Genomic DNA, 19,323 nt, shown 5'->3' on the forward strand with positions numbered 1-19,323 from the left:
AAGTGTTCTGTGGCCTGACAAATCCACATTTCAAATTGTTTTTGGAAACTGTGGACGTCGTGTCCTCCGGACTAAAGAAGAAAAGAACCATCTGTAGGCGCAAAGTTGAAAAGCCAGCATCTGTGATGGTATGGGGGTGTATTAGTGCCCAAGACATGGGTAACTTACACATCTGTGAAGGCACCATTAATGCTGAAAGGTACATACAGGTTTTGGAGCAACATATGTTGCCATCAAAGCAACGTTATCGTGGACACCCCTGCTTATTTCAGCAAGACAATGCCAAGCCACGTGTTACAACAGTGTGGCTTCATAGTAAAAGAGTGCGGGTACTAAACTGGCCTGCCTGTAGTCCAGACCTGTCTCCCATTGAAAATGTGTGGCGCATTATGAAGCCTAAAATATCACAACGGAGACCCCCGGACTGTTGAACAACTTAAGCTGTACATCAAGCAAGAATGGGAAAGAATTCCACCTGAAAAGCTTCAAAAATGTGTCTCCTCAGTTCCCAAACTTTACTGAGTGTTGTCAAAAGGAAAAGCCATGTAACACAGTGGTAAAAATGCCCCTGTGACAACTTTTTTGCAATGTGTTGCTGCCATTAAATTCTAAGTTATTGATTATTTAAAAAAAAAAAAATGTGTTTCTCAGTTCGAACTTTAAGTATCTTGTCTTTGCATTCTATTCAATTGAATATAAGTTGAAAAGGATTTGCAAATCATAGTATTCTCTTTTTATTTACCCTTTACACAACGTGCCAACTTTACTGGTTTTGGGTTTTGTAGAATGAATGCTTATGTATGGTTATGATTACACCTTGATCGGTCTTTTTTTCTCCTCCTTCCCCTTTTAAATAGATCGAATCTGACAAACAGCATTATTATTTTTGATATAAATTCCTGTTTAAAGTCTTAACTTTTAGATGTGCTCAGGTGACATCCCCAATAAGATGAGGAAAATACCCTATTGTGGTACAGTAGATGTATAATAACCTATTAAACACCAAGGACAAGTTTAGGCCTTTGCTATTTTAACAAGAAATGTTGGTTAGCTTGCAGTAAAATAAATAATTTATTAAATGAAATGCAAGACAACAAAAGCAGAAATATAAAATAAAACATGTATAATATATGCACAGCATACATCATTTACTCAATATCAAAAAAGTTCAGTTAAAGATCCACTTGACTATAAAAAATATGATCATGAGCTCACTTTAAAAAACAATTTTGAAAAAAAATACTGAGAGTTTTAAAGGCACCATGCGGTGAGCTGCTTCAGCCACAATCATTTTGGTTGTGAGAAGGGGCTGTCAAAGCCACTGTCCTGCTGACGTTGTCTCAGCTCTGAGAACAGAGGTCTGGTACCCACGCCGTGCTGCTTTTCGCCCACTGAGCCCGGCGTGGGCTCTCTGTGAGAGCTCATCTGTGCTTTGGAGGCAACGGTTTGTGTCTGAGGTGTCTTTTTGTAAATGGTCAGGTCCGAGGCGACCGGGGTGAGAGCGCCAAACTCACCCAGGACTGAAGCAGATGCGGTGGACACGGAGTAGGACAGGGGAGGGACGTGGAGGCTGTCTGAGTCGCTGCTGCTCAAACCCCAGATGGTCTGTTTCTCATCTCTGACAGGAACCTCCTGCTGGTTGTCAGGTTCTCCTCCGTGCAGGTACACCACTCTGCTCTTGCTTCTCAAGGGTGCAAAGCCTGAAGAGGAGACCTGTGGAGCTTTGTGAGGATAGATGTGAGCGTCTGCTGGGGCATTTCTCTCCTGCTGGCTCACAAGTTTAGTCCGTGTCAGAGTTGTTTGGTGCTCCAAATCTAAAGTCTTCTCCTTTGGTCTGAGGTCACACAATTGAGTGGATGGGTTCATGAAATGTGTCTTGCTTGCAGGTAAACCGTGCTTGTTTCCAGATTTATTCTTTACAGGTGTCTCTAGCACTTTAGCCATGGCTGCCAGCTTGCTAGCAGCGTTCATTATTTTATTTTCAGCCCTGCAGAAGATAGACGGATCAGAATCATTATGTTCTAACCCAGACCTGGGCAAATTAAGGCCCGGGGGCCGCATGCGCCCTGTTAAGCTTTTCAATCTGGCCCGACGGACATTCCCAAATAATTGTTTTAGATCTTTAAGATGGAAAGTGTAGCTGCCATTATGATGTGCAGGGATGTTTTTAAATGACAGTAAGTCTTGAACTATACAAAGTATTTCAATGGTTGGAATTTGCGCTTTTGCATGATATACTAGTTACTATGGTAATCTAATTAGTTACTGTGGTCATCTAATTAGTTACTATACTAATTAAAGTCACAGCAGCTCAGACGAGGCACCAAGCAGTGTGGGTGGGGAGCGTTTCCACAGAGTGTTTCCAGAGCAGCCAGCCTGAAATGCGGGTGTCAGGGACAGACGTTGAAGGAGATTTTTAAAACAAAGTTCTAAACCTTGGAAGCTATATCAGATTTATCAGATAGTATGTGGTTTTTTTTTTATACCCTTCACGTTCATATTTCGCTGTGTTTGTTGCATTTCGCTTGATTGTAAAATATGTGGATGGAGAGGGGGTATGGCGTTCATATGTTGTCAATATTCAGTGTTTTATCGTTCATAGTTAATATTGTAAATCCCACATGCTTTATTTTTATGTACATTCTGGCTGTATCGTTCAGTAAAAAATTTAAAATTCCATTCCGTTTAAAGAGGTCTGTCATAACGTTTTTAGCTTTCAATTAGACATGATTGTGAGGTTTTGTATTAGTGTTCCTACAAATAGATTTACCGGCCCCCAGACACATTTTCTTCTCAAAATTTGGCCCCTCGAGTCAAAATAATTGCCCAGGCCTGTTCTAACCAGAAACAGGATGAAAGACATTACCCTGAGGTCTTCCCGCCATCCTCCAGTAACTCCTGCAGACAGGTCAGATAGTAGCGCCGCATCTTGCGCGCAGTGTCCTGCCTCTCCCTTTGTACCTCAGTGCGGATCATCTCTGCCGCTCGCTCACGGCTCTCTTGCAGGTAACAAAGCATGTCTCCTGCCAGACAAACACCTGTTAGATTTAGAAAACCTCAAGCCACAAAATATCCTGCATTGAATGAGGACACTGATTTCACTGTGTTTTTGTCTTATCAATTCTTTACTTTTTGTGGTCAACAATACTATCTGGTAGCCCCACATAAGTGTGTTTTTTCTCTTACAGGTAGAAAAATCGGTTTAAAACACACACACAATATATTTTGACATTTTTGTCTGTCTAATCAGGTGTTGGAGCTAGGGTTGTCCCGATACCAATATTTTGGTACGGGTACCAAAATGTATTTCGATACTTTTTGATGTTTTTCTAAATAAAGTGGACCACAAAAAATGGCATTATTGGCTTTATTTTAACAAAAAATCTTAGGGTACATTAGACATATGTTTATTATTGCAATCGAAGAACAATTTTGTGCTTAAATAAAATAGTGAACATACTATACAACTTGTCTTTTAGTAGTAAGTAAACAAACAAAGGCTCCCAATAAGTCTGCTGACGTATGCAGTAACATATTGTGTCATTTATCATTCTGAAGTGGAACCTTAAATGTAAGTTCAAAAAATGTTACAAGCCTTTTATTGGCCAGTCTGGAATGATGGCGTGACTATTGATGACTTTCGCCCTCACAAGAACCGGTTCCTAATTGGGTGGGTCCAAGAGGATTGTTAAATTTCTGGACTAATGATACGGCTACAGGTACTTTTTTAATCCAGCTGACAGTCGTAATCATGACACCCGTGCGCTGTCACATTCATTCAGGTGCCGCTGCAAAGCATAAAAAAAGACACAGTGGAACAGCCACTCTAGGTGGAATCCCTGCATCCTTCTCGGGTCATCTGTGTCTGCCTCCTTGACACGAGGCCACCTCAAACTACCACACTAACTCCAAAATACAGAGCCCAACAGTTTCAAAATTGACGTCTATGCGCCAGGTGATGTTTCCTGTGCAAATTTGATGATTACTTGTCCAAGAGCTGTGTGAAGATCACTGTGCTACTACTGCCAATGCTAGGAAGTTGTGGACACGACCATTCAATGGTAAGTAATGATAACTTGCCAACTTCTCATACTATAGTTGGACCTCCAGTGTTGAAATAGTAACTGATGCATCTTTGTGTGAGCTTTCTTTTACTTGTAAGCATGTAAACTCAAATGTATTGGTACATTGTTATATTAATGCGCTTTTTCTTACCTACCGGTAATTTACTTGTTATTTATAATGTACACAGAATGTTAATAAAATGTTGAACTAATCCCTAGTTTATATGTTTTTTAGTAAAGATGCTTTAAAAACTGGCAGTTTAAAAACAAGGTAAAACATTGTGATATTAATCGAATTCAGATTTTTTTTTTTGCCATATCGCCCAGCCCTCGGATCTGATTATCAGCTTGGAATAAACACAAATAGGGAAGCAATAATAATAAAAATAATAAAGCATATGTTAGATATTTATTTACACCAATTACATATACTACCGATAAGAGAGTGCCAATGAATACCGGTATCGATAAAAAATATCAATGACGGTATTGTATCGATTCAATCTTAACGATATATACATTACAGGCCAAAAGTTTGGACACACCTCCTCATTCAATGCATTTCCTTTATTTTCATGACTATTTACATTGTAGATTGTCACATCAAAACTATGAATGAACACATGTGAATTTATGTACTTAACAAAAAGAGGTGAAATAACTGAAAACATGTTTTGTATTCTAGTTTCTTCAAAATAGCCACCCTTTGCTCTGATTACTGCTTTGCACACTGTTGGCATTCTCTCGATGAGCTTCAAGCACACCTGTGAAGTGAAAACCATTTCAGGTGACTACCTCTTGAAGCTCATCGAGAGAATGCCAAGAGTGTGCAAAGCAGTAATCAGAGCAAAGTGTGGCTATTTTGAAGAAACTAGAATATAAAACATGTTTTCAGTTATTTCACCTTTTTTTTGTTGAGTACATAACTCCTCATGTGTTCATTCATAGTTTTGATGTGACAATCTACAATGTCAATAGTCATGAAAATAAAGAAAACGCATTGAATGGCCTGTACTGTATGTGCATCCCTCCCAAAGACCCACAAACTGATGGAGAAATAAAGCGGGGTTCCATTACTTCCATATCTTGTATAAAATAGAATATTTTTATTGTTTTACAGCGTAAGTTATTATCCACCAAGCTTTTAGCAAGAAATGCATATTAATGTGTTGAGGGGTTTGCTTTGCTAATTAGTTTCCCTTATTTTCTCTGGAAATGTTCTATATTTTCAAACAAAAAGGTTTATATTAGCTTGGAAAATTGGTTCAGCGATCTCCACCAAAACCCTTACCAAACTGTGCTCTGCTCCTGGCTCACGTTAGGTAAAATGTGCCTACTCTATCACAGAGGAACCATTCATGTGTACTAACCTCTGATCTTGCCCACAGTTCTCAAGTATTGCTGCTTCATCTCCTCCAGGCTTTGCTGAAGACTTTGCTGGTAATCAGAGGCCCTAAAAATGAGAACACCCCTTCAATCCCTTGCACCTTCTGCAAACGATTCAGGTTTACTTTCAACTAGAGGCAAAGTAGTAGAGTACAGTGGTACCTCGGTTAAGGGATGCCCTAGGCAGTGTTATTTTCAGTTAGATGTGAATTTTTTTGTCAAGATGTCTGGATAACTGTTTTTTTTGTCTTGGTTAGCAGCCAAAAGTGATGGGTCAAACAATACTTAAGCTACAATGCATTATGAAACACAAGGAGATACTATGTGCCTCTATACCTTGATGTACTATGTGTCACCTAAAGAAAAAACATGTGAACAATACAAATTTGTTTTTCCAGGGAACCTTTTTTTCGGCGATTGACAGCTCATACTGAAAGACGTCAGAGGAGTGCTGCATTTGATATCTGTATTTGTCACCATCATCAATCTAAATCAGGAGTGTCCATAACGTCGATCGCAAGCTACCGGTCGATCGCGAGCTATTGGTCGATCGCGGAGGGTGTGTCAGTCGACCGCCAGCCAGGCATTAAAAAAATAGACCTAAAAATTAGCGATCGTCAGACTTCACTATGATGTCACTTTCGTCCCCTGATTGACATTCAAAGCACCCGAGGATCTTGTAAAATGATGCTGGTTGCAGCGAGCTCAGTGTGAAGGAAAAAAAGACCCCAAGGAAGGCGAGAAACACTTTTTATTTCAACCGTACCTGCCGTCAAAATCCTAAAGACTGACCGCACAGTTCCTGTCTTCACAATTAGAGTGCTGCTCCATCCCGCCTGCGCTAACAAAATAAGATTCTCCGAAAGCTAGCGCAAACAAGCTGGCAAGCTACGGAGTTTGCCGTCATTGTATTTCTTGTAAAGTGTATAAAAACGAGTATGGTAGCTGGACAAATAAGATGCCAAAACCAACGACTTCAATGTGGTAGGACTTTTTTTCCTCCTCCACAATGTAAAATCGAAAATGTGGAAGTTGTCAGCACTACTGTGAATCTTGCCTGATTCCAATCAATGCAAGTCATCAGAATCAGGTAATACACCAACTTATATTCTTGTCTTCATGAAAGAAGGGAATATATATGTTAAACATGCATGTATTTTGTACATCTTTAACATGTGAACAAAAACGGCTAAATAAATATATATATATATATATATATATATATATATATATATATATATATACCGGGTATATATAAATAAATAAGGTAGATCACCTCGAATTGGTCATTTAAAAAGTAGCTCGCCTGCTGAAAAAGTGTGGGCACCCCTGATCTAAATGTTACTGAGATAAAGAAAAAAATCATGAAATGTGGGATCATTTTGTTTTCCATCCATCCATTTTCTACCGCTTGTCCCTTTCGGGGTAGCGGGGGGTGCTGGAGCCTATCTCAGCTGCATTCGGGCGCAAGACGGGGTACACCCTGGACAAGTCGCCACCACAGACAACATTCACACACTAAGGACTATTTAGTATTGCCAATCAACCTATCCCCAGGTGCATGTCTTTGGAGGTGGGAGGAAGCCGGAGTACCCGGAGGGAACCCACGCAGTCACGGGGAGAACATGCAAACTCCACACAGAAAGAGCCCAGGATCGAATGTGGTGCCAAAGAAGGTAAATGTTATTTTCCTGTTCACCATTTGGCGTATTGACCAGCGTTGCAGATTTCTTATTTATTTACATACAATAAAAACTAATTATTTGCAGGTCAAACTTTGTTAATCCATCAGATGACACTATTATGAAACCAAAAAAGTATGAGTGTGGCGTTAATACAGACATTGAGTGTGTCACACACTCACTGATGCGTCATTTACCCATCACTGGTGTCCAATATTGTGCGTAATAAACTGTTGTATTTGACCCCTGGTGTGTTGAAAGCATCGCTTGTTTATCTCACACCCAACACCAAATCTCATATTACAATAAAGTCTTGTAAGGACAAATTTGGCAAAATCCCTGCCTCTACCCACCCCTCTTTTCTGCTCTGTGCAGTGAAGGTAAAAATTATGTTAAATAGCCATTTGTCCTTTACAGTAGCCATTTCTGGTTATTTGTCATCGTTTTATGCATGTTAAGCTGTTTTATACGAAGTGTTTTGTGTGAACATATCTATTCATACAACGAATGATCAATGTTAATCGTCGACCAAGGTACCACTTGTATTTGAATTTTAAAATAGAATGCCACATCAACGTCTCTTATGCACAAACGACATGCAAAAAGTTTTGCCTACAACAATAAACATAATAGATAAATATAACATCACAAATAAATAAAACATCACAAACCCAGCATCTTCTTTGCTTTTTTTCACACCCTCTAGTTGCAGCAGATGCTCCTCTTGGGCCTTTTGTAGTCGGCTTTCGTGCTCATCTACAATAATGAATAATGATCATCAAAGTGAAAATATATTTAAAAGGATATTTGAATGACATGTATTCAAATATTACCTTTGAGTTTCTGCATGGCCGTCTTGTGTTCTCGGACTTTATGCTGTAAATGATGACAGGCTTTCTCCAAGTGCTTCCGGAGCTCCTGGTTCTTCTTTTGCAGCTCACTGGCAGTATCTGTACACTCTTTTCTGTTGCAAGCCTGCCCTTTCATCTGAGTCAATGAGTCTACATAGGGTGGAGTACAAAGCAAATAAATACGGCACCATATAGTACATAATACAACACCTTCACATTCTGTTGCAATCAAGGCATTGCATACTTTGCATCTCGTTCAGTTCTTTTTCATGCTGCTGTTGTACTTCTCGTAATACACAGCTCAACTGCGCCTCACTGATCTGTGGGGTAAAGAATTATTACTATGAAGAAAAGCAGCACAACCACAACAAGAAAACGTGAATGCGTGATGGAACATGTAAAACATACTTTCTTCCACTCCTTCTTGGCCTGAGACACAGCTCCATCAACAAGGTCTCTACAGAAAGTTTGAATAATGTCTTTTATAGCGCTTTCTGACGCGCCGCTGCACATGATCACTTCATTGATCTGCTGCTTCATTGCTTCAGTTCTGAAATCGCCGAGAAGCTGTGTGTGAACCTCGCCTAGACTAGTCTGAAGTTCAGCAAGGAAATCCTCCTTTATTTGCTGCTTCTGGGTGTGTTCCTTCTCAGCCTGCTGGTATCTCCACTCATCCTCTGAGGCCCTCAGAGTCTGACTGAGCTTGGCTTCCATCTGCAGAAACAGCTCTTTCTTCTGGTGGTCAGCCTCCTCTTTGGCATGCAGCAAAGCTAGCTCTAGTTTCTTGCGCTGCTCCTGCAGTCGACTTTGCAGCACCTGCTCGCTGCGCGCCTGGACAACGGAGATCTCCTGCTGTTTGTCTCTGTTCCAGATGGCTCTAGCTCCAGCCAGTTCAGCTTTCAGCAGGGCATGTTGCTCCCTGCTCAACTGCTCCAGCTGGCTTTGGAGAGCTACCACCTCCTCTTGTAGCTCATCGACCCTCTGTGCCCCCCAGCTCTGATCCTGTAGCTGCTCTTGTTGATTCTTTTGCAGCTGCTGCTCTGCTTCCTTCATAGCCTGGCACAATTCAAGAAGTATGCACCATTAGAAACAGCAGATGAATGCAGTTAAAACTATTTTTTTTTCCACTCTCGAGTCAAAAAGAAATACAGTATGTAGGATTATTGTGGACAAATCGGAGAGTGAAGAAAGTATTTACCAGAAAAGGAAAAATAACTTTAGCAACAACATGAGAACAATTTTACTTAATTATGGGTGTCCTAATCTGATATTGATATAGGTCTGATATCATCTAAAAAACAAATATGGGATTACATATAAAATGTCCGACTCAAGCAGTCCTGTGGCGTGTTTACATGTGCAAAGCTCGAAAGCCAGTTAACATGTAAATGTCCTCCAAGAAGCACACAATGTTCAGGTTTCTGCAGGTATCAGCAAATCTAATTTAATGCAACTTGAAACAAACTTAATGCCCGTGTCCTAATGTATATTCTGTATATATCTATTAGGGATGTAACCATGTGACAATTTAAAAATGATCACGTTTATCATTATTATCGTGATATTGTTGATTGTGTTCGGAAAGTACTTATACACACACACTACAATCTTTGACCAAAGTTTTTTTTATTTTTTTTAAAGTAACTCAAATAGACGCACTTTTAGAAAACCCACTATTTTGCATGTTTTATGTTTCTCATACTCCACTCATAGTGTTTTCATTTTAATATTTTATCTGTGTATTTTATCCTACAGCTAGGCTTTTATTGTTCAAGATATTGGTTTGTACTGTCACATTTTAAGATTAATTTAAATGAAAGTGCATAACAAATTAAATCAATTATTATTTATCAATTCTGATGGGCGCTGTGTCCTACTCTGTTCAGCTGTCCTTGAACACACCATAAAAACACCTTAGTTTCTTTTCCTCTCAGTACAAAACGATCACTCAAAGACACTAAAAGAGAGCACAGTCGTAGGTTCAATGTGCACACTTGAATATCTCAATTGCTCAGACAGCAATATGTTTACAGTATATTAGGGATCTAACAATTAACAGTAATTATAATACCCGTACTAAAACTTTTAACGGTAGTACTACGGTAGTTTGAAATTTAAATGATCAAAAAACCGAGACTGATAACCGCACTTTGATAAACTCCCTGATTGACTGGTGCCAGCTGGGCATATTCATTGCCATTTTTATGTTTTTCTTTTTATCCATTTTAACTGTGTTTTATCGATAAAATGTTCTGTACTCATTGTGATTTGGATAAGCGGAAGAAGATGGATGGATTGATGGATTTTTAATCTTTTAACTTTCTGTTTTAATCTGTACAGCACTTTGGGGCAGTAGTCGGTTTTAAAATTGTGCTATATAAATAAATCTACCTTGACCTATCTTAAAAGTTAACATGAAAACAAGAGACATTAACCAAGTAGGACACATCTTCCGCTAGAAATAATAAATAATAGATGTTATTTGTTATTTAAATAAATCTAAAAGTTCCACAATACAAACCAATTATTAAAACAAATGCTTAGGCATTAAAACAGATAAAATGCTAAGACTAAAACACTGTCAGTGAAGCATAAGATCCACAAAACATGCAAAATAGTAGGGTTTTTAAAAGTTGGTCTTTTTATTTTAGTTGTTTGAAAAAAAATAAAAAAATAAAATAAATATATATATATATACACGGTATATATATATATATATATATATATATATATATATATATATGATAGTAGGGCTGCAAATCTTTGGGTGTCCCACGATTCGATTCAATATCGATTCTTGGGGTCACAATTCCGTATTTTCCGCACTATAAGGCGCACCGGATTATTAGCCGCACCTTCTATGAATTACATATTTCATAATTTTGTCCACCAATAAGCCGCCCCGGACTAAAAGCCGCGCCTACGCTGCGCTAAAGTGAATGTCAAAAAAACGCTGCGCTAAAGTGAATGTCAAAAAAACAGTCAGATAGTTCAGTCAAACTTTAATAATATATTGAAAACCAGCGTTCTAACAACTCTGTCCCAAAATGTACGCAAATGTGCAATCACAAACATAGTAAAATTCAAAATGGTGTAGAACAATAGCAACATAATGTTGCTCGAACGTTAATGTCACAACACACAAAATAAACATAGCGCTCACCTTCTGAAGTTATTCTTCATTCGTAAATCCTTCGAATTCTTCGTCTTCGGTGTCCGAATTGAAAAGTTGGGCGAATACGGGATCCAAAATGGCCGGTTCCGTCTCGTCGAAGTCACCGGAGTCAGTGTCACTGTTGTCCAGCAGTTCTGTGAATCCTGCCTTCCGGAAAGGTCGGACCACAGTTGTGACCGAAACTATCTGCCCAGGCATTTACGATCCACTGGCAGATGTTGGCGTATGTCGACCGGCGCTATCTGCCCGTCTTAGTGAAGGTGTGTTCGCCTTCGGAGCTGTGTGAAAAAAGCCACCCGGCCTCTTCGCGTAAACTTCCCTTAACCACTCGCTCATCTTTTCTTCATCCATCCATCCCTTCGAGTTAGCTTTTATGATGACGCCGGCTGGAAAGGTCTCTTTTGGATGGGTGGAAGTTAGCATGGCAAGCTAGAACCACAGTGAAGGATGACTTCTCATTCCCTGTGGAGCGAATATTCACCGTACGTGCTCCCGTTCCACAGTGCGGTTCAGTTGCTGTGAAATACGGTAGTAATCCGTGTGCGGATGGAGAGATTGCGTCTTTTTATGAACCGGATCGTTTTGTAGGAGCCATTTTGTGGTCTTTACAGATGTAAACAGGAAATGAAACGTACGGTGATATCCGCGCGTTTTTTCTTCTTCTTCCGGGGGCGGGTGAAGCGCTTCCTGTTCTATGGGGGCGGGTGAAGCGCTTCCTGTTCTATGGGGGCGAGTGCTTTCCTTGGCGGTTGCTTGCGTAGAAGAAGAAGCGCTTCCTGTTCTACCGGGAAAAAAGATGGCGGCTGTTTACCGAAGTTGCGAGACCGAAACTTTATGAAAATGAATCGTAATAAAGCGCACCGGGTTATTAGGCGCACTGTCAGCTTTTGAGAAAAATTGTGGTTTTTAGGTGCGCCTTATAGTGCGGAAAATACGGTACCGGTATAAATCGATTTTTTTCGATTCAACGCGATTCTCAGTTCAAAAACGATATTTTTCCGATTCAAAACAATTCTCTATTCATTCAATACATAGGATTTCAGCAGGATCTACCCCAGTCTGCTGACATGCAAGCAGAGTAGTAGATTTTTGTAAAAAGCTTTTATAATTGTAAAGGACAATGTTTTATCAACTGATTGCAATAATGTAAATTTGTTTTAACTATTAAATTAACCAAAAATATGACTTATTTTATCTTTGTGAAAATATTGGACACAGTGTGTTGTCAAGCTTATGAGATGGGATGCCATTGTAAGCCACTATTGTTCTTTTTTCCTTTTTTTTTTATAAATGTCTAATGATAATGTCAATGAGGGATTTGTAATCACTGCTATGTTGAAATTGTAACTAATATTGATACTGTTGTTGATAATATAAATTTTTGTTTCACTACTTTTGGATTGTTCTGTGTCGTGTTTGTGTCTCCTCTCAATTGCTCTGTTTATTACTGTTCTGAGTGAAGTGAAGTGAAGTGAAGTGAATTATATTTATATAGCGCTTTTTCTCTAGTGACTCAAAGCGCTTTACATCGTGAAATCCAATATCTAAGTTACATTTAAACCAGTGTGGGTGGCACTGGGAGCAGGTGGGTAAAGTGTCTTGCCAAAGGACACAACGGCAGTGACTAGGATGGCGGAAGCGGGGATCGAACCTGGAACCCTCAAGTTGCTGGCACGGCCACTCTACCAACCGAGCTATACCGCCCCAGTGTTGCTGGGTCGGGTTTGGTTTTGGAATTGGATTGCATTGTTATGGTATTGCTTTGTATTATTTTGTTGGATTGATTAATAAAAAAATAAAAAATTAAAACATTAAAAAAATAGATTTAAAAAAAATGAGAATCGATACTCAATCGTACAACGTGAGAATCGTGATTTGAATTCGAATCGATTTTTTCCCACACCCCTAATAGATAGATAGTACTTTATTGATTTCTCCAGGAGACTTCCCTCAGGAAAATCAAAACTCTCTCATATACAGTATATATATATACAGTATATATATATATATATATATATATATATATATATATATATATATATATATATGAGAGAGAGAGCGAGAGAGAGAGAGAGTGAAAGAGAGACAGACAGACAGAGAGAGCGCTTACAAAAGCTTACAGTTGCTGCAAATTATAGAACGTAGCTGGTTTTGACATTTCCACAGGTGAAAGATCTGGCTATGTTAGGAGTCGGGAAACATTGTAAGAAAAATCTCAGAGACACTGTGGTTGGATGCATAAGAGTGGTGCTGCACTGCAGTGTCAGACGCCAGAGCACCTCAGTATTAAAAGTTGGAGTTGAGCCTAAGAATTCTGCTCTGAAGTCACTGGTCTTCCCCTTCGTCACAGCATCGCTGGAGGTGGTCAATGTAGGTGTAGTGGTAGCAAATGATGAAAAACCTTCTTTACCTTTGGTTTTGTGTGTTGTTTCTGTTGCTCTTCCCATTTCTCCCTTTCTCTTTGAAGACAGGCTTGGAATTCTGGCAAAGAAGTCAAATCCTCACTCCAGCGTTCATAAGCCCTGGCCACAGCAGCTTCAACCTTTGACAATCACATGACCTCATTATTCATAATGTAAATACATGTGTATTTGTCAGTATGCCGTGACTTTTTTTGAGACATTTTATTTACCTTATTGGAAAGATTGTCCAGCTGTTGGTTCTGGGTGTCTTTCTGGACTTGATTTCTGGCTTTATCCACAGCTTGCTTTTTGACTTTGTCAGCTTCCAATTGTAGCTGCAGTCTTTGGGCACCGAGCCTGGAGTTCAACTCCTCAACAGTAATCGTCAAACAGTCTGCGTCAATCCCATCGGTCTGACATATAACCTCTGAAGTCACGGCGCGTTTTTCACATGCAGCCTCCTCAAGCCTCAGAGTCCACATTCTCTCCATCTGCACATAATCAGAAGATGAGTAATTATTATTATTTTGAAAAGAATAGACAATAGTCATTTCTGGGGACAATACCTGCTGGCGGTCTTCTTCCCAAGCAGCTTTGGCTGAGGCTACGTGAGAGGTCATCATTTGCTGGATCTCAACCTCTTGCTCTTTGGACCACACACACTTGAGCAGAGCTATGGATGCCTGATGCTGAGCCTCGAGCTCAGCCTTCACTTTCTCCACCTCTTTGATTATCTCTTCCCTTTGGTTTTTCTAAACAATGGAGACAAATGTAAAATATCTACGACTGCAAGCTAACCAAATCAAACCCATTTTGAGAATAATCATTTGGATTTATATTTACAATAAGATAGGTATGCTATACATGACTCATGATAACGGTAATAGTTCATTATGGCGATGAGGCGATCAGGATAAAAGCTTTCATCGGTTTTGTCGTGTAGAATGATTTCTGGAACACCAGATAGTTCGATATGTCTGGAAACGCGACGGACCGATAATCCTTGGGATCACTCGACAAATCTTTTTTTTTTTAATAAACTAGGCTTTAGGTGGTAAGATATATATATATATATATATATATATATTTCACACTCTGTTTGCTGCACAGTAGCCATGTTGGTTTGGTGGCCCACCACTTTGTTTACTTACAGTACAGGCCAAAAGTTTGGACACACCTTCTCATTCCCAACACAACTGACGGTCCCAACCCCATTGATAAAGCAAGAAATTCCACTAATCAACCCTGATAAGGCACACCTGTGAAGTGAAAACCATTTCAGGTGACTACCTCTTGAAGCTCATGGAGAGAATGCCAAGAGTGTGCAAAGCAGTAATCAGAGCAAAGGGTGGCTATTTTGAAGAAACTAGAATAAAAAAACATGTTTTTAGTTATTTCACCATTTTTTGTTAAGTACATAACTCCACATGTGTTCATTCATAGTTTTGATGTGACAATCTCCAATGTAAATAAGTCATGAAATTAAAGACAACGCATTGAATGAGAAGGTTTGTCCAAACTTTTGGCCTGTATTGTACAACCTATAGATCCTTCCAAACATGAGCGACCGTGTAGCCGACGTAGCAGCGTAGCACTGCTAGTCTGCGCCATACTAGTCCATGACGTTGAATTTTATAATCAATTAACATTGTGGGGGAGCAGTCTTAGTAGGGAAGCCAAGATTTCCCGGTGTCCGGCCACCTCCTTCAGTTCCACCAGAGTTCCCAGGCCAGCTGCAAGACTTAGGTCTACCCTGAAGCGACCTACCGGCTGGGCATGCCCGGAACACCTCACCAGGGAAGCGTCCAGGAGGCAACCTGACGAGATGGCCGAACCACCTCAACTGGCTTATTTCGATGCAAAGGAACAGCGGCTCTACTCTGAGCACCTTCCTGATGACCAAGCTCCTCTCCCTGTCGATCAGAGTGAGTCCAGCCTCCCAGTGGAGGGAATTTATTTTGGCCACTCGTACCAGCGATCTTACTCATTCGGTTAATACCCAAGGCTTTTGTCCATTTGTAAGGGTAGGAACGTAGCAAGACCAATAAATTAGCAGACATTTATCCATTAAAATATGGAGCAGCTGCTGATGGTGTGTTGATGGTAAAACAGATTGAAGGAGGTATTGTAAGAAGTCCGCTCTTTAAGGTAAATAATGTACATTTTTATTACATTACTTCACAAAAGTACTGTAGTTATTTGTAGTATGTCATGATACCACATGACAGTTTGGACTTTGTTCGTAATTTGTGTTAAGAATCACTCCCAGTCTTGGTGTTCTTGTTTTGTCAGTATTTCCTACTTACTTTCTGTTTCTTGTCCTGCCAACACATCTGTTTCTCACGGTTAATTAGTTCTATTTAGTGCCACCTTGTTCCCAAAGTGTACGGTTGCCTTCTAGTTTACAGCTAGACCTGGATTACATTTCTTCTGCCTGGTTAACAATTAAATGACAGTCTGTCTGCACAAAGCTTGCCTTTTCTGCATTCTGGAATCACGCTTATAGCCAATTGCTTGGATTGTGTTGTGTGGTGAATGAGAAGGTGTGTCCAAACTTTTGGCCTGTACTGTAATTTCGAAGAGATTGTTTGAATTTAGGTGAATTGGTGCAATGTCTATATCGCAAAATCCTGGAGGGACTGAATCTTGATGAAGCATGTCATTTTTTAAATACTCTAATCCCAGATAGCATCATATCGAACTAAGTCAGATATGTTTCTAATAATCGGCATTAGAAACAGATCTTGTGTTGGTCCTCATTAGATTGTGCAGGTATAGCTAGCACATATTGTACCTCATGTTCCTCTCTGCTGCTGATGCTCTCCAGCATTACTTTCTCCTTGCAGACAGAGATGTATTGTTCTTGTACAGTCAACATCTTATCATTGGCCTCAGACAGCTGTGTGCTGGACAAGAAGTAAAAGCTGCATGACTTGCAGGTTCCCATAGTGGTCAAACTATAAAATTAACATAATATGCACTTACTTGAGTTGTTGGATACGTTGCTCATGTTGTGTGGTCAGTTGTTCAATCTGAGCGTTGTGCTCCTTTCGAATTTGGTCTACAGCGTCGTCCCTTCGCTGCTGGTAAAGCCGCTCAGATCTGCATAAAGAAAAACAGAGCGTTACTGAAGATAGAAATGCGTGAAATGTTTCCTGTACATTCATTTAGATTGGATTTGGCGCTACATGTTATGCCCTCGCTCATTAACACATCATTAACAGGACTTTGTAGTCTGTACAGTAGATAACATCGTACCTCTACTCCTTAAAATGTAGAGATTAGAGCCAACATAGCGACACTGATATCAATTTTTCTGTCAGCATGCAGCTGCAAGCTTGTTTACGAAAATTTTCAAAGTTCATTTTAATACGGGAATCTACTGAGAAGTGGACGGACACTTTTAAGTGTATTTACAGATGAATGTACCGCACATTTAGCGGGACTTTGAGCTGGTGATTCAAAATATCCAAGTCTGTTGAGAAAGGATAGACAAGCTGGTGAATACAAATGTATTAATGAATGCCCAAACAAATGGTGAAAAGCTGAAGAAATTCAATTTATAAGACAAAAAACAGTCACAGTGGGTACAACTGTTGGAGAATCATACTGTACAGACAAGCTGGAAGACCAATTCAGCTCACTGCAGCAACAAAAACTAGCTTGTTGCTTAAAGGGAACTGCACTTTTTTAAAATACATATATAATTTGAAGATCATTTACAATCCCTATGTGAGACAAGAACACACATCTATCCCTTTTTTGGGAATTCTAAATCTTTAAAAACTGCTAGTATGAGGCGGATAACAATGTAGGTAATAAGATTCATATATCCTACCTATAAAGCGCTCTGAAAAAACAACCAAAACCACCAAAAATGCTCTGTTTGCATGCTGTGACCTGCATATTAACCAAGTGCAGTGACATTGTTATTGTGAGAGCTAACACAAAGGAACTTGAACTGCTTCTGTTGCTGCCCTTAAGTTTGGAAAAGCTGATGCACAATGATAAACGTCAATCTCACACGCACGCACGCACGCACGCACACACTTTGCCTGTCCTTGCTTTTAAATTGACAAAAGTTTAATACTTATTTTTGTCACAGCCAAATGAACAGCATTCTGTAGTTACAGTATAAACAGGCCCGTCAAAACCAGGTAGGCAAACTAGGCATTTGCCTAGGGCCCCCCGCTGAAAGGGGGCCCCCTGACAATGACTATATTCAAATTGAACAGACAATACAACTTTGTGATTCCATCACCGCAAATTAGTCACAATATGTCGGAATCCCCCTTGAGGGGCTCCTTCTAGTAGCCACAAGCCTCATTTGCACAACAAGACTGACAATGACACAGATTGCGCGTCGAAATACGGGTCAAAAATAAATGTTTGTAAGCAAGGTGTATACCAAGGTGTGAATGTACTGCCACACCTTGAAAATAGGGTTGTTTTGTTTTACTTGAAAATAAATTAAAGCAATATCATATTTTGTAGCACCCAGAAGAAATTACAGAAAGTCTGATGCTATTTTGAACTTTTGTTACCTTTCTTATGATAACAAATGGCACAATTCCAACAGGTTTTACCTCTCGTGCACACACTTTTGTCTGCGTGAGTCCGCGCTTTCCCAGACACACTTCCTCATTCTCCGCCAATCACCTTTCAGGCAAGGTCGGTGTGTTTGCAAAAAACTGACATCAAATCCAAACCACACGTATATAAAACAGTAACCCCAGCTGGTCATTACGGTATGAATTGATATATAAAGCCTATTAGTTGTGCATTATTGACAAGTGATTTACCGAAAACTCGACCACCAAAAAAAAGACTTTGATTACCGAAAACCGCGCTGCCAAAACCGGATGTAAACAAAACGCACGCCACTGTCTGGAGAGTTGTTACAAGTCTGTGATGTGGATGAAATTTTAACATATCGCAGATATACCTGCGGACAGTCATCTACAAATTGTGCAACTATGGCTTAATATTGAATTAAGCTGCATGACTTGCAGGTTCCCAGGGTGGTCAAACTATAAAAATAACACAATATGCACCTACTTGAGTTGTTGGATATGTTGAAAAACAGCAGAGAAAGTCCAATTTTTTAAGGGGCGCCGGAATTTCGATTTGTATGTCTTGTACATGTTAAGAATTGACAATAAAGTTGAACCTTGGAGCAACAGCGTGAGGCAAGTGTGACATCATGCTCGCTGCAGCTCGCCTCTTTTGTCGGGGACATCGAGGGACAGAAGCAAAAAGTCTATAAACATGAGTACATTCTATAATAACACCAGAAGATTTGTTGCTACCGTATTTTTCGGACTATAAGTCGCAGTTTTTTTCATAGTTTGGCCGGGCTACAGTGCGACTTATACTGTATATGTTTTTTTCTTTTTTTATTATGCATTTTCGGCAGGTGCGACTTATACTCCGAAAAATACCGTAGTTGCTAGATTTCTTGCTAGTTGTTATTATTTTAAAAAAGGCATTAAACGTCTCTAAACACTTGAAAAAATCTCAATAAAGCACATTGTACAAAAAGCAGCTACAATTGAGAATATGGCAAACAAATGAAAAATATATGTTAATACTAATAACAACAGATTTGTTTTTAAAATGTATGCATATATTTTTCAGCCTTTTTAAAGAAAATCATACCACAGCAAATTATGCAAATTACTTGATGACGTCATAGTGCCCACGCCTATAACCAAACCCCTGACCACGTTCTCACTGCCAAAGGTATCTTGTCAGTCGAGGGGA

The 19,323-nt window shown here is 39.6% G+C and overlaps 1 protein-coding gene across 1 annotated transcript in view; it reads right to left on the reverse strand.

Annotated features, from left to right (window-relative positions):
- Positions 1-1,038: 1,038 nt before the first annotated feature.
- cep152 (centrosomal protein 152) overlaps positions 1,039-19,323 on the reverse strand; it is a 37,709-nt gene continuing 19,424 nt past the window's right edge. Inside the window, exons 16-27 of the mRNA XM_061970341.2 lie at positions 16,546-16,662; positions 16,355-16,466; positions 14,127-14,312; positions 13,791-14,051; positions 13,569-13,700; positions 8,392-9,039; positions 8,228-8,303; positions 7,966-8,133; positions 7,804-7,888; positions 5,435-5,517; positions 2,867-3,023; positions 1,039-1,987 (exon numbers count right to left, since the gene is read on the reverse strand). Coding sequence (XP_061826325.1) covers positions 1,288-1,987; positions 2,867-3,023; positions 5,435-5,517; positions 7,804-7,888; positions 7,966-8,133; positions 8,228-8,303; positions 8,392-9,039; positions 13,569-13,700; positions 13,791-14,051; positions 14,127-14,312; positions 16,355-16,466; positions 16,546-16,662 — 2,725 coding nt within the window. The 3' untranslated portion in view covers positions 1,039-1,287. The remainder of the gene's footprint in view (positions 1,988-2,866; positions 3,024-5,434; positions 5,518-7,803; positions 7,889-7,965; positions 8,134-8,227; positions 8,304-8,391; positions 9,040-13,568; positions 13,701-13,790; positions 14,052-14,126; positions 14,313-16,354; positions 16,467-16,545; positions 16,663-19,323) is intronic.

Source organism: Nerophis lumbriciformis, linkage group LG10 (genome assembly GCF_033978685.3).
Source record: "Nerophis lumbriciformis linkage group LG10, RoL_Nlum_v2.1, whole genome shotgun sequence".
Classification (NCBI taxonomy): Eukaryota; Metazoa; Chordata; class Actinopteri; order Syngnathiformes; family Syngnathidae; genus Nerophis; species Nerophis lumbriciformis.